The sequence below is a fragment of the Hemibagrus wyckioides genome, linkage group LG23 (assembly GCF_019097595.1).
Source record: "Hemibagrus wyckioides isolate EC202008001 linkage group LG23, SWU_Hwy_1.0, whole genome shotgun sequence".
In the NCBI taxonomy this organism is placed as follows: Eukaryota; Metazoa; Chordata; class Actinopteri; order Siluriformes; family Bagridae; genus Hemibagrus; species Hemibagrus wyckioides.
This window is the reverse complement of record NC_080732.1, coordinates 2,930,315-2,945,855: the sequence shown is the minus strand read 5'-3', so window position 1 is coordinate 2,945,855 and position 15,541 is coordinate 2,930,315. Positions and strand designations below refer to the sequence as shown.

General features: G+C 38.2%; 1 protein-coding gene across 1 annotated transcript; it reads right to left on the bottom strand.

The window, feature by feature from the left end:
- Positions 1-1,502: 1,502 nt before the first annotated feature.
- Positions 1,503-15,517, bottom strand: flt3 (fms related receptor tyrosine kinase 3). Its single transcript, XM_058375787.1, has 24 exons — positions 15,366-15,517; positions 15,053-15,159; positions 14,407-14,537; positions 14,195-14,313; positions 13,240-13,363; positions 13,011-13,147; positions 12,756-12,889; positions 12,048-12,186; positions 11,292-11,469; positions 11,113-11,210; positions 9,856-9,961; positions 9,553-9,743; positions 9,373-9,470; positions 9,142-9,274; positions 8,452-8,556; positions 7,148-7,258; positions 6,891-7,044; positions 6,634-6,728; positions 4,760-4,869; positions 4,263-4,385; positions 3,499-3,610; positions 3,289-3,388; positions 2,321-2,426; positions 1,503-2,234 (listed from the first exon to the last, which is right to left on the bottom strand). The coding sequence occupies exons 1-24, from the start codon at positions 15,394-15,396 to the stop codon at positions 2,055-2,057; spliced, it is 2,922 nt and encodes a 973-aa protein (XP_058231770.1). The 5' UTR covers positions 15,397-15,517; the 3' UTR covers positions 1,503-2,054.
- Positions 15,518-15,541: the final 24 nt, after the last annotated feature.

Here is a 15,541-nt window from a genome sequence, read left to right as displayed (position 1 = left end):
CCAGTGCCATCCGAATGAGGGTAAGTTTCCCTTCTGAGCCTGGTTCCTCTCAAGGTTTCTTCCTCAGATCATCACGAGGACATTTTCCTCACCACGGTCGCTGTAGGCTTCTCATTAGGGATAAAATAAGGATAAAATAGTTTAATCATTTTTTTTTCTCCTTTCTCTGTTTCTCTACTTTTGTAAAGCTGCTTTGAGACAATGTCCATTGTGAAAGGCGCTCATACATATAAACTGAATTGAATTGAAATATTAAACACCGCTAAAGTGAAGGTGTATGACTTTAACGTGCGAGTCCATTTAACATCTCCTGCCTGAAACATCCTTTCCCACGACTCGTGCATTATAGGTTATGAAAATGTTACATATTACCTGAAAACTTCCACCTCTGTGAAATATCTGAAATATTCAAAAAGTCAAACGTTCAACAGGACATTACATGCTTTCATCATGGGAAGATCTCTTAAGTAAGTTCTCTTTATTTCTTTCATTTTCAGTGCTTTAGTGATTGACTGAAGAGATGTACACAGACCAAAAGAAAATGAATCATTTAAAACAATTATAGAAATATCTTTATGACATTAGCAGTTGCAGGATGCTAGTTTTGGGTGGCTTAGTGGTTAGCACTGGTTAGCACTCCCCGTGCCTGTGTGGATTTACTCCGGTTTCCTCCCACAGTCCAAAACATGCACATTAGGTTGATTGGTAATTCTAAATTGCCCATAGGTGTGAGTGCAGCCCTGTGATGGACCCCTGCCTTTCGCCCAATGTGTGCTGGTATAGGCTCCAGCAGATCCCTGTGACCCTTATTAGGAATAAAGTGGGTGTATAGATGTATGCTAGTTTTGTGTCTTTGCTAAGCCTATGCTTAAAAACCCAACATTTAACCCAATACAGATGTGATAGCTGAACATGAACCCATTCCCTCTGAAACCCCAGAACTTCTTGTATTGAAGAAACCAAAATCAGGTTTTGCTAAGTTTTGGAATATTTGTTGTTGCAATTCCTCTGTCCCGATCGTGAGAACCGTGTGCGTAATTTCCATTTCAGTTTCGAGCTTTATGTTTTGTGGCCAAACTTCAGAACTCGCTCCAGGTTTCAGAAATTAAATCCAGGTTTAATTTCCATCGACTTTCCATCGTGCCACAAACAAAGACACATCTCTCCATGGGCCTGTGTGCATGCTTACAGACTCTCTGCTGATCCCTAAGAGTCATTTAGGAAATGTAAAGAACATTCTGTACATGATAGGAAGAACAGGGAGGTGTCTGGCCATTGTACGACACAATCGGACGCTCACAATGCATTATGGGTATTAACACCCAGCCCCACTTGTCTGAAATAGCACTTTTCCTATTCTATTCTCTATAAACATCAAAGTACCTGCTAGGATACATCCTTTCGGACGCTAAACTATTGCAGTGCATTGTGGGATTTCCTGAAAGCTCTATGCTTTTTACTTTTTTGTTCTTCAGGTGTATAAAAAGAAGCATGCAGACTAGTTGACAATTCTTGAACGAAGCACTGCATCTGGGTTTATTGAAATGAAGCAGAGCAAATATACAAACTGTTCGCATTCATCCAACAACTATTACAGACTCAGGCCTTGTTACAGTGAAAACTCCCAAAATGATGATTTAAAACCATGACTATATCATCAAATGCCTTGAATATACACATATGAGAGTATAAAAGATTAATAATAAACTGGAAGCATTTGATTTCATGTTAAAAGTTTGTATTTCTTTAAAATTCTAAAATAAAAAAATCCTATTAGTATTTTTTTCTCTTTTTTAAACATTATTTTTATTTACTTATTTTTTTTAATTTTTTTAATTAATTTTATATAAAAGTTATTACAAATTCGATAAATCTATTTTTTAGACAGTCTAGAAATCTAGAAACCTTTTTGAAAATGCTAAACTTCCTGTATTGCTGTTAGCTTGTGAGCAGACCGTAATATCCTGATAAATGTTGTGTATTATAGAAATGGGTTTTTGAACCACGGCCCCGCCCTGGCGCTGACGGTCCTGACCGCAGAAGTGTGCGGTTTATTAAAGGTAAGTATTTGATTGCACGCTTCTCGATGACTGGGAGATTTCAGTGTCGCAGGACGATTCTGACCCTGCTGACAGATCTGTGTCTTCTCTTACTGTTTCCTGTTGTTCCGAGGTCACCAGAGCATTCCGGTACATGGAGTCACTGTTTTGCTTTCCTTCGAGATTATAATAGAGCTGCAGGAACACATGGAACCCATCAGTGTTGTTAGAGGAGAAGATACGTTTACACTGAACGTGAACTGAATTAAAGATTTAAATACCTGTTCTTCAGCATCACTCAGCTGGTGCTCCATGAAAGCCACGAGTCTGGTGAAACTGGGTCTGTCTTTGGGTTCCGGAGCCCAACAGTGGCTCATCATCTTATACCTAAGAGAGAGCGTGAGAAAAATTTGAGGAGGCGTGGCCTGTTTGCCTGTCAGTCTCTTAGAGGAAGTATGACCTCTGCCTATCAGTCTCTCTGAGGAGGTGTGACCTGTTTGCATTTTGGTCTCTGTGAGGAGGTGTGGCCTGTTTGCCTATCAGTCTCTCTGTGGAGCTGTGGCCTCTGCCTATTAGTCTCTGTGAGAAGGTGTGACCTTTGCCTACCCTGTAAGGAGGTGTGGCCTGTTTGCTTGTCAGTCTCTGTGAGGAGGTGTGTCCGGTTTGCCTGTCAATCTCTGTGAGGAGGTGTGGCCTCTGCTTCTCAGTCCTCATAAGGCCTGTTTGCCTGTCAATTATTTTGAGGAGGTGTAGCCTGCTTGCCTATCAGTCTCTGTAAGAAGGTGTGGCCTCTGTCTCTCAGTCCCTTCAAGGAGGTGCGGCCTGTTTGCCTGTCAGTCTCTGTGAGGTGGTGTGGCCTGCTTGCCTATCATTCCCTGTAAGGTGGCGTGGCTTATCTGCCAGTCAGTCTTTGTAAGGAGGTGTGGCCTGTTTGCCTGTCAGTCTCTGTGAACTCTGCCTACACTGTAAGGAGGTGTGGCCTGTTTGCCTGCCTGTCTGAGTAAAGAGGTGTGGCCTTTGTGTGTGTCCTCACTGAGTAGACTTCTTTTACCTGTCAGTCTCTGTGAGGAGGCATGGCCTGTTTGCCTGTCAGTCTCTGTAAGGAGGTGTGGCCTCTGCCTATCAGTCTCTGTGAGGAGGTGTGGCCTGTTTGCTCCTGAATCATGTCGTATTGAACCATGTTGTATCGAAACAACTCTAAATAGTCTCGCTCTTTGTCGGTAAGTTGAGCACAGATACAGAGACTTACACAGACTCAGAGGCGTAATAAGGGCGCTCCATCTGAAAGCCTCTGTCGATCATGGTGTAGAAGGTATTATCCACTTTTATACCAGGATACGGAGTCACACCTGATCACAAACATCAGTGAAAGCATGTTTACTGAGTAAAGTATTACTACATCATCTAGTGTTTATCATGCTTGGTCTTGTGAATGCGTGACAAATTGTTTCTGTTTTACCAAGAGAGAAGATCTCCCAGAGCAGGATCCCATAGGCCCAGACATCACTCTGCATGGTGTACAATCCTTTAAAAATACTCTCCGGGGCCATCCACTTCACCGGCAATCGAGCCTTTAATAAACAAAGTAAGAATTAAGTAGGTTAACGCTTAACGATCGGTCATTTTCTTAGAAAAATTAAAAATTGTAACCACAAAAGCTGGTCTAGCACTAGCTCTGGGATGCATGTCCTGCGACGCTACGTACTACGTGATCACATCGGAAGGTCACATATGTCGTAAGCGGAGCTACAGACCCAGTGTTTACTAGTGTGGAGAAGGAATCTAGTAACAAATATAATACTTGTAACAAATATAATACTGAAATCCCCAAATCAAACAGCATATAAGGGTTATACATAATACCCTCACTGGCCACTTTATTAGGAACACTCAGTGCAGCTATCCAATCAGCCAATAGTATTCACTAGAGACTCTAGAAAATTCCAGGTGTTTCCAGAATACTTACAGCATCTAATCTGGGACCAAGTCATCAGACTTTTTCTTCATTCCCATGTTTGATCTGAACATTAACCAAATCTCTTGGATTGTATCTGTATGATTTTTTGCATTGCACTGTTGATTAGATAACTGCATAACTATGCAAGCATACAGGTGTTCCTAATAAAGTGACCGGTAAGCATATAATCCATTTTATGCAAAAGAATGCAATGTTTTATTGTAAATTGCCTAAATGACAAATCAGTGCCTTGTGGAAATACTTACGTTTCCTCTCACCACATAGTTTGAGTCATTTTCGATGTCCCGTGCCAGACCAAAGTCACCGATCTTCACCAGCCTGTACTGGGTCACTAAGATATTTCTGGCTGCTAGGTCTCGATGAATACACTGGGAAAGAGAAACGGTTTTATTTACTATCAGATCACTATCAGATCTTCTTGGAACTAAATGCAGATCTGACTCCTATGCTAATATTAACTGTGTGAGGTTATAATGTAAACAGGAACCAAATCAGCATGCTAAAAATTTCTTTGTATATAAAGTTCATCTGATGAAGAAGAGATCAGCTGGTTTGGAAACATAACATGCACTAAAGAAAGCAAATACAGAAAAGATGCAATAAGTGTGTTTGAAATCTGTCTTAATGGAGAACGGTATTAAACTGTAGCCACATGGAAAGTGCCAGAAGCAGAAAAAAAGGAAAAGATCCTGTTATTCAGAATGATTATTCAGGTTCTGATGAAACTGTACCTGTGACTTACATTTTTCAAGGACAGAAACTCCATGCCTTTAGCCACTTGGTAGGAGAAGCTGAGGAGATCTTCATAGGTGAGTGTCTGAGGGTCATCATCATCTTCCTTTTGAAATGGATCTACAAATAAAATTATATTTGGATTTCCAAAAAACCTGACTGAGATTTCCAAAAACAAATTGGTGCAAAGAATTGACCCTCAGCCTTCACCTCTAGGCAATATAAGAAAATGAATGATGGGACGTTAAATGATCCGACCAAGAACAGTTTCAATACAGTTCCTTGTACACTGAACAAAACTCATTTAATTCCAAAATGTTAAGGCCAGCTGATGAACTGCATGAATATATATTGATAGAAAACACCTTTTTAAATATACAAACTCGTCGTGGTACAAAAAAGTCGTGGTTTAAAATGTCTGAAGTAGCTAAGTAGAGTTTGGTCACATTATACCATTAATACCAAAGCAACTGAATGGTTTCGCTAAGCTAGTAGCGTCGCTGACATTAATTCAGAAAGTCAGGTAAGAATGCTCTGGAGAATCAGTATACGCCTCTTTCCAGTGCTGAAGAATCTCTAAAATTTTAATGAGGTGAAATACAGAAAGAAAGCCTTGATGTCTGAACTGAAGATGTTAACATACACTGGACATGATCTGGACCTGCTAGGAGCCTGCACTGGCACTGGTACAGAAACCCCGCAATAAATAAGTGCTTCTATCATATCATGAGCTTTCTGTACTATAAAGTCAAATCTATAGCTATTACAACAAGGGCATTTGATTGACAGGTCCCTGATATTTCAATTCTGCTGTTATGGAGACCTGCTGAATTACCTGAAGTAAAGTCATGTTTACATCTGGCAGTGTAAAAGAGTACTGTTTTTTTTTTTTTTTTTTAGATATTAAGATATTGTACACTGCTGCCTTTAAATAAATGTTCCCTTCCTTAAAAATATCACTTGCCTTATTCCCTTTTCATTGTTTTAGTTGCTATGCAGAGCTATAATTTTAGCTTTCATTTGTCGATGTTTAGTTCGATGTACTTTAAACCTTTAAATGGTTCACAGTACCCTAGTTATAAAATATTATCTATATGCACACACTGTGTTACACCTCATAAAATACTCTAGTACATTTTACACTAAACTGTTGAAATAAATTACAGCTGTGGAAATGCTGCCAGCTTATCTAATATTTTACAATAGAGTACACTTTACAGTAACACTAACTGTTGATAGAAATGATCGATCTATCTATCTATCTATCTATCTATCTATCTATCTATCTATCTATCTATCTATCTATCTATCTATCTATCTATCTATCTATCTATCTATCTAATTTTGCATGACATTTTTTTGTGGTGTTTTAAGAAATTATTTAACTCTTTCTGGCCAATCAGATTTGGTAAAAGGTCAGAGTAAAGAGCTCTGTAAGAGCTTGTATATGTAATGGCTGTAGAAATAAATTCACTTTATTTAAAATTGAAGTTTGAGAGTGGACGGGTCCTTTATAAGCGAGACTGGAGTGATCAGGTTTTCAGTTCTTTTCAGAGTTTCTTTTCTCAGTTCAGGGAAGCAGTCTGTCATTTTTTTGCGGTTTGTGGTCAATCTGGTCATTACATAAACACCATGGATGTGATGGACAGAGATAAGATTGAAAAAAAGTGTTTTTTTGTTAAGATAAAGAAAAACATAACATCAAGGTTTCAAAGATAAAATCCACACAAAAAAAGGGAAGGAAGTTGTCTGGTGTGGTTGTCCATTGTCATCTAACGCTAACGGTTATATTTAAGAAATGATAAAATAGTCTTTCTGTGAATTCAAGATTTACAGATCTAACAAGTAGGTCCAGTGCTTAAAGAGGAGAAGAAGCTTCATTACCCTCGTTAGTGTCTGTGGAGCTGAGCAGCGCTTCCTGTTCCCTGTTGACCGGAGCCATGGGCATGTACGGGTTATCATCAGACTGAACAAAGCTACTACAGAGACACACAAAATGACACCATAATCTTTAACACATGAACTACCATGTACTGTAAAGCTGTTCAAATTCAGTTACATTTCCTCAAACAAACATTCATCTCTCATGTCTGCTACGCTTCTTTATTCAAAAGGTCAGCAGAAAAGCCTCGGCTTTCAACCTGGAGTTTCTCTTCCGCTGATAGTTGTACAGGCTGCTGAATCTCTCCTTGTTGAACGCGTCCGTTAAGGACTTGTAGAAGTGTTCTCTCTTGTTCTTCAGGTAATTCAGCAGGTCTCCATAACGGCAGAATTGAAAGATGAGGTAAATGGGACCTGTCAATCAAATGCCGTTGACGTAATTGCGATAGATTTTACTTTATAGTACAGAAAGCTCATGATATGATAGAAGCACTTATTTATTGCGTGGTTTCGGTACCTGTGCCAGTGCAGGCTCCTAGCAGGTTCACAATGTTCACATGATGACCGATGTATGTTAACATCTTCAGTTCAGACATCAAGGCTTCTTTCTCCACTGCCTGGTGCTTTTCTAAACAAAACACACCATCAGGAATCTTTCTGTAACATGAATTCTCTTAAGAGACTGGAAGGATATCTAACACAGGATCTCAGGAGAGAACGGTGTGTATTATTTCTTTGACAATAAGGCACTATTATTAATATTATCCATCCATCCCTGCATTTTATGAACCACTCCTCTAGAGGATCATGGGAATGGAACCCCCAACCCCTGAGATCCTTTTACAGTTCAGAGTGAAACTTGACAATCAACACTTTTACACAAATAAAACTCTTTAAATGAGCTGGACTTGTTAACAGAGATATGATACTGAAACCTTGAGGATCAGCTGATATGTTGACACACGACCAACATTTTTTTCTTTAACAACTACTAAGCTTTAAAATGAGTTTTCAAAACTAAAAAAGCAATAGGAATAATACATCCAGTGGTTTTATATGTTTAAAAAAAAACTTTACTAGTCCAATCTTTACTATTTTACAGAATCAGTTCAAGTTTAGTATTTTTTTTTCTATGATTTCCAAATCTAGACATGACCTAGACTATGCCCAGTAGTAAAGAATACCCTATATTGCCAAACGTTTTAGGACACCCGTTAAATTCAGGTGTTGTTTTTCAGGGGTTGAGCTCAGCTTAATAGTTCCATTGAAAGGAACTCTTAATGCTTCAACATACCAAGACGTTTTGGACAATTTCATGCTCCCAACTTTGTAGGGAACAGTTTGGGGATGACCCCTTCCTGTTCCGACATGACTGCACCCCAGTGCACAAAGCAAGGTCCATAAAGACATGGATGAGCGAGTTTGGTGTGGAGGAACTTGACTGGCCTGCACAGAGTCCTGACCTCAACCCCACAGAACACTTCTAGAGTGTGCTTCTAGAGGAACGGTCAAAATTCCCATAAACACACTCCTAAACCTTGTGGAAAGCCTTCCCAGGAGAGATGGAGATGTTATAGCTGCAAAGGGCGGGACAACTCCATATTACATTCATGTGCATGTAAAGGCAGACGTCCCAAAACTTTTGGCAATGTAGTGTATATAACAGGTTTGCTGTCTTTATTATATTGTTTGTTTCTAAGTACGTCCTGGATCTTTGCATTAATAGCAACAAAGACCTGATTTTTTTCTACCTCTAATTAAAAATCTACCTCTAATGCAAAACCTTTAAAAAAAGGAAATGCCCAGAGTCACATGACCCACCTTTTAGCATTTTCACTGCAACTTGCATGGACACTCCAGGCTTGCTGATCCCATATGCTGTAGCCTGCATGACCATGCCAAAAGCTCCAGAGCCCAGCATTTTCCCTGAGGAGAAAATGATTCAGCCTTACTGCTCAGGTTCTTCATTAGCACAGAACCCCATCATATCATCTCATCTCTTCTTTTAAAAGAATACTCCTAAAATATACAACCTAATCTCTGTAGTGTGTGTGTGATCACTATAAACAAAAAAATGTTCATGCACATAGACTACTCTTCTAAGTAAATGTGATATCAAACCCATTTCTGCTCTCTGAGATAAATAAAATTGTCTTTATGGATTGGAAAGCAATTTCCATTCTGCTGGCAGACTGGAAAGTCAGTGTATTGGTTCAAATTTAAGGAAGGTGGCTCCAGTATCAGTGCTTTTGTAAAGCCAGAGGTAAATGTTTCCTAATTGCTGTTAGAAGAGAGATTAAACACTTCAGGACATGCTGTTGTGGGAAAATAATGAGCCTTGAGGTGATAACAGTAACCCTAAACACCACTGTTGATTATTTTCCTATAACCACATGCCCTCAAGTGTTTTATTCCCTCCGTATTGCCCATACTACTCGGATTAAGTGTGTTTGGATTCAATGTTGTCATTGTTAGAAATTATTCATAGAGATTAAGTTAAAAATCCTGTACCCAGTTCCAGGTTCTCACGAGGAAACTCCAGTTCCTGGTTATATTTACAATCTTTGAAGTCAATGTAGATGTAGTCGTTATCGGCCGGTCCCACCATCTGAATCATCTGGATCTGTGTCTCATAACCAGGCTTCTGTTGGGATTATAAAGAGGTTTATAAAAGGGTGAGATTTCTACATAAGTGTTCTTGTTCATGTTTCTATATGCAGGAGTGAGGATGAGGAGCTTTACTTTTTTGCGGATGAAATAACACAAGATGACGCTGACCAGCAGGAGGGCAAGGACAAGCAGGCTGCAGGTCACCACCAGGAATAAAGAGTTTGCTGAAGCTGAAACACAGAATAAAGTGAATACATTTGACACATTCATATCTAATGGTAAGGTGGGATTAGATACGTGGCACAAACGTACATCTTTTCACGAGGATTTGCTCACTGCAGGACAAAACTCTGTTATTATTAACAGTGCAGCATTTCACAAAATGGTCGTTCATGTCCCTCAAAGGCCGAGAGATGACCACGTCCTTATGGCAGAACTGCTCGGAGTCTGAGTGCTCTGGAGAATCGGTATATGTCTCTTTCCATGCTGAAAAATCCCTAAAACTATGATGAGATGAGATACGGTAATTTAGTAAACATACAAATGGTTTTAATGCTTATCAAACAGACAAATGGGTTTCCTCTGAAATGCCCTTGTGTTGAAGCAGTAACTCACTCAGTGTTTGATGGACAGGTCATCCAGGATACACTAACAGGAAGGACACTTCTGGTCATACAGGTGATTTGGGCCAGATCTTGGAATAGCAGAACCTTAGGAGTATCTGTAAAAGGACGTATTATTTGTGGAATTCTTCTGTAAATACATATTCAAGTCACTTTCAACTGTGACACATTTTTTATTTTATTTTCAAATTATATTTAATATAATAACATTATAAAATATCATAAAATTTATACGGTTTAAGCCTTTCATGAAAAAAAAAATGTATAGTGTTTTCGGGGATTATTAAGATTGATGCGCAAGTTTATTTAAGACCAGTAATGAAGGTGTTTGTTATTTAACAAAACAAATGTCCTTGTTAATATGGAAACGTTTCTCATTCATTTAGGTTTTATGATAAAAGTGTCAGGGTTCCTATCTGTTAGAGGTAAAAGTGTAACTTTAGGAGTTTAGGAGTTTGTGCTTTTGTGTTTTCTTGGTCACGAGACAAACTAAAGACAGAAACGACTGATTATAGCTGCTTTAAAGTGATAACAGGAAATCTACATATTAAATGTAAAAACAAATAGATAAAAAACTACCAAGCGTCTTATAAACTGGTAAATTGTTGTTGTGGTATAAGAGGAGTAAAACTGAACAATAACAGTATTTCTGCTTCATCACATACACTGACCATGCAAAACATTATGACCACCTGCCTAATATTGTGTTGGCCCCCCTTTTGCTGCCAAAACAGCCCTGACCCGTCCTCCACTGTGTATTCTGACACCTTTCTGTCAGAACCAGCATTAACTTCTTCAGCAATTTGAGCAACAGTAGCTCGTCTGTTGGATCGGATCACACGGGCCAGCCTTCTCTCCCCACGTGCATCAGGGAGCCTCAGCTGGCCATGACCCTGTCGCCGGTTCACCACTGTTCCTTCCTTGGGCCACTTTTGATAGATACTGACCACTGCAGACCAGGAACACCCCACAAGAGCTGCAGTTTTGGAGATGCTCTGATCCAGTGGTCTAGCCATCACAATTTGGCCCTTCCTCAAACTCGCTCAAATCCTTACGCTTGCCCATTTTTCCTGCTTCTAACACATCAACTTTGAGGACAAAATCTTCTCTTGCTGCCCAGTGAAAGTCTTTTTTCACATATTCCATCCTTGAAGAACAGCCCAGAGTCTTAACCACTTGAGCTACCATTGCCTCAAAACCTGCAGATGTTTTCATCAAATCTTCCTGAGTTAACACCTTAACCACTCACCTTTCACACAGAGGGACACGGTTTCCGTGATGACCTTTCTCCCAGCCCTCAGCTGGATCTGATATCGGCCTGGCTCAGGGTTACACAACGTAAAAGTGCTACAAGGAAGGAACAGAATTGTGATTTAAAAAACTGTACGTTAAACAAACCTGGAGTTAAAGGACCAGACATCTGCATACCTTTCTCCCCAGAGGTACCGCTTTTCACTGCACTGCTTTACCATGCCGCTCGGGGTGATCCAGTGACACTGCGCTTTTGGGTGAGAGAGCACGTCAGTGTGGAAGCAGAAATTTGCCTGGTCTTTCTTCTCGATTGTGATGCTTTTGTTCAGCTTCAGTATCTCCAGCATGTCGTCTTCTACGGAGAGAAAATGAGCATCAAATCCATCAGCATTCAGTGTAATCAAAATCCAACTACATTTAATGCCAATGCCGATCGACAGTCATAGCTCCAGGTTAGTGTCGAGTGCAAATGTTTGCACACCCTTAGGGCAAAATGAAGGCTCAGAGCTTGCTTTAAACATGTTTTTGATCATTTCTGACCTGTCCAAGCACCTATACACAATCATGTCAAAACAGCTCAACAGATATTACCCATAGGTCACATTGCAGTCGATTGCAAAAGTTTCGACTCACCCACTGGGTGCTTACATATGTTAACACCTTCCCTTTTCCTGTTTAGGTCTAGAGAGCAAGAAGGTCAAAAAGTTCTTCTGTCATTTATTTCTGTATGCTTTGAATTATTCTTTCGTTTCAGGATACGTCCACACATCATTTCTAATATTTTTTTAGACAGATGTTTAAACAGAAGTACATTTATACACTTTCTACTATTAAAAATGATCAAAGTTGCAAACTTTTGCCCCTTAATTGTATCTATAGATTTATATAGATGCATTTTAATTGAGAATATAGTGTTTATATGTGTTTTCTTACCAAGGACCTGAACCTTTACGGCTTTGGTTTGCTGGACACTGCTCTTGCATCTGTACACTCCACTATCGTTCATGCTAACCGAGGCGACGGAATAAAACACCGTCTTATGGTTGTAATACAGTGTAGGTACTCCTTCCAACTATTTCATGGCCAAAAGAAAAGCAGAACCAGAAATATCAGACATATATGAAAACACACAATGGCAAGTATAAGTATTTACACCCTTTTTCATTAAAAGTGATATAAGAAATTAATCAGATTTTTATGAAGTGCCCTCAGTATAATGCACCTGTTTCTGGACGATTTTTTTAAGTAACAAACAGACTCATTGAAGAAACTATCAAAACCAGTCCAGGAAAATAGAAGAATATTGTACAACCATGACTAAAAGTCAGTGATCTTGTAAAAACTGGATTATTTCTCCATCCACATGGTGCACAAATGTCAATGAGTTCAAAGGGGGGTGAATATATGTTTATATGTTTGTTGTTTTCTTATGTAAAGCTGCTTTGAGTCAATGGTCTTTGTTAAAAGCGCTATACAAATAAAATTGAATTGAATTGAATTGAATTGAATTGAATTGAATTGAATTGAATTGAATTGAATTGAATTGAATCGAATCGAATCGAATCGAATTGATTACTTATGCAGGTCACTTTAGCTATAGAAGCATTTTCACACATTCCCATTGTCCAGTCTTTACAGTACCTTTGTGTTGTTGTTCAAGTACCAATTCAGCTCAGGTTCATCTTGGCCAGTTTTATGACATTTGAGCGCTAGAGATTGTCCAGTACCCAGCAGAATCTGAGGAGCTTCCCTTTCCAGCTTGGCGTTGTCAAGCTCTAAAAAATGACATAAAGAGTCCTGTATCCTTACTGCTTCATCACAATGGATAAAAATCTATAGTACAATTATCCCAAACTAATAACCAGCCAATATTTATCATCTTTTACAGAATCTTACCGTAGTGATAGATATAGGAGCATTCCTCTCCGTGTGAGTTTGTAGCACAGCATTTAATACTTGAGAGAGAAAATTCTTTTGTTTGTTTGCTCTCAGCCACATCTTCCTCTGTCCTTTTTATCTCCTCTTGACCTTTGCTGTACCATGCAACAGCCAAAACATGACACCACTTGGGGATAGTTGATAAATTTTTCTGCAGATTGTGATGAAGATTAAGCTTTAAACTTACCGAAGGAGTGATTCACTTTCATACCATGTAACTGTTGGCTTGGGATTTCCCTTAGATACACATCGAAGATATGCAGTGTTTTCTTCACCTCTAATGACTGTGAGCTGCGGCACTGACGGTCTCTCTAAAAATGACCACAAAAAATTATGAGCTTCAATTCAATTCCGTTTTATTTGTATAGCACTTTTAACAAAGACCATTAACTCAAAACAGCTTTACATGAGAAACAACATAAAAAACAACAGACATATAGACAGACAAACAGACAAACAGTCCTAGATATTATCCTAGATAGGTAAATGCATTGAGTGAAGAGTGGATTAGTTTTCAGTCAGGCAATGTTAAAAATGCTGTGCACCCTTATTTTTGCAAACTGAAAATTGCATGTTCATTGTTTTTTTTTATTTAGACCATCAATTAAAAAGATTTTTGTGTCATTTTATTTAGTAAAATAATATAATCTAGCCACATGTCAGATTAAAAACATAATATTTTATATATCATAATATTTTCCTGAATTCCTTAGTACTTTTGTTCCTATACAACTAAACAGATGATTAAACATATAAACATAAAATATAACAAAGTTTAAAATTAAAGGCTGATATTTTTTTCTCAACAATGTACTAATTCTTAAATTTTTAAGAATTTTTCTATTCATCACTTTTTTTCTTAAAAATGTGAAAAAGAATTTCTGTGTACTAGATATATAAAAACATTTCCTTTCAATATTTATTTATTTATTTATTGTATTACTTTAGATTATTAGTTATATACATTTCTTTCTTTCTTTCTTGATATTAAAAAATAAAAACTGACCTCTTATTATTTTTTATAAAAGCATCTTCCTGCTACAGGTTTTTCCAAATGTGCATAAAACATCTGCACAGCTCTGTATATTAAAAGCTATAAGCTTAGCTTAAATGATATAACAATAAATAGCTCATGGACTAACTTGCTGATGAATTAATATGGACTGAGATGTTGGCGGATTTCTCGTCTCCACAGATCACGGTGTACCTGCCGTCCATGCCTCTTTCGAAAGACTCGAACAAGAGCAAATCGGACGTCTCTCTGTGGACAGAGACCATGACGGTCAAGCAAAGTGAAGTATGAAGAAACTATGATCATCAGCCTAGATTCTAGTGCAATCCTTCTTACACACACCTTTGTTCCCAGAAGCATTGTGTAGAACTGTTAGATAGTAAGTGAACTTCAACCGTCTGTCCAGCCACAACCTCCAGCAGGTTTGTCTGGGAACCTTGAAGATGTTCTTCAGACAATGTGCACCTTACAGTCTGCAATGTGATAATAAGCATACAAATGACCAGATATATATATATATATATATATATATATATAAAAATATATATATATATATATATATATATATATATATATATATATATATATATTTATATATGCATACAGGACAGCAGTACAGAATCATCTACACAAGGTTCAGTCTTATCTATAAATGTCATGGAGAACTGAAGAAGGTACTGTAATTTTAAGACAGCGGTGGTAAGTTCCACACTTCTGCATTTACAGATAAAATGTCAGTTCTGCTTTTATTCTCGACCCATTTGTGCGCTCATTTACAAAATCTGTAAATGTATGATCTTTCAAAATAGACCCAATCCTTTTGTTACAGTTACAACTTTTCCTCTGTTTTTGTCTGTTTTTTTTCCTCCAGGCTTTTTGCTTTGTTATGTCCAACGATCTAACTATGTTTAACTTGTTTAATAAGTTAAAATAAATCAGCACAAACGCTAAAACCCTGAATCCCAAATAAAACTCGAGTCATTTTTACATTTTTCTCAGCATCACAAGGCAGGCGATGCACATCCCCATCTCGCATGTCCACCTGACGCGGCGTCTGACTGCACACGAGCGCACTCAACTCCAGGAGCAAAAGCACTAAGATAAAACAAATCATCTCAATTTTACAAATAAATTCAATCTTAATCAATATTCTAGAACCAATATTCAATCATCTGGCATATTAATACCCCTATTACAAATTACAAACACTATGACTAATAGGAAAAAACCCTTCTTAGTAATAAGATTCTTAGTAATTAGAGTAATTTTAGTAATGATGCTTTAATTTTTAGGTTTCTTACCCATGAAATGCGTGTCTCGACTTAACTGCATTGTTTGTGCGCATAACAGCGTTAACAGGCTGTAACTCCACCACAAAATAAGCTGTAGAGAAAAGAAACACCCAAAGACTTTCAAACATGACGTCTACTAATTTGACAGGCTAGCAGTCTCTCTCTCTCTCTCTCTCACACACACA

Coding starts and splice junctions, on each gene's coding strand:
- flt3 (XM_058375787.1), bottom strand. CDS start 15,396: ATGCAGTTAAGTCGAGACACGCATTTCATGG. Junction 14,314..14,406: donor CAATGCTTCTGGGAACAAAG/GTGTGTGTAAGA, acceptor CTCTGTCCACAG/AGAGACGTCCGATTTGCTCT. Junction 4,386..4,759: donor AGTTTCTGTCCTTGAAAAAT/GTAAGTCACAGG, acceptor TCTCTTTCCCAG/TGTATTCATCGAGACCTAGC.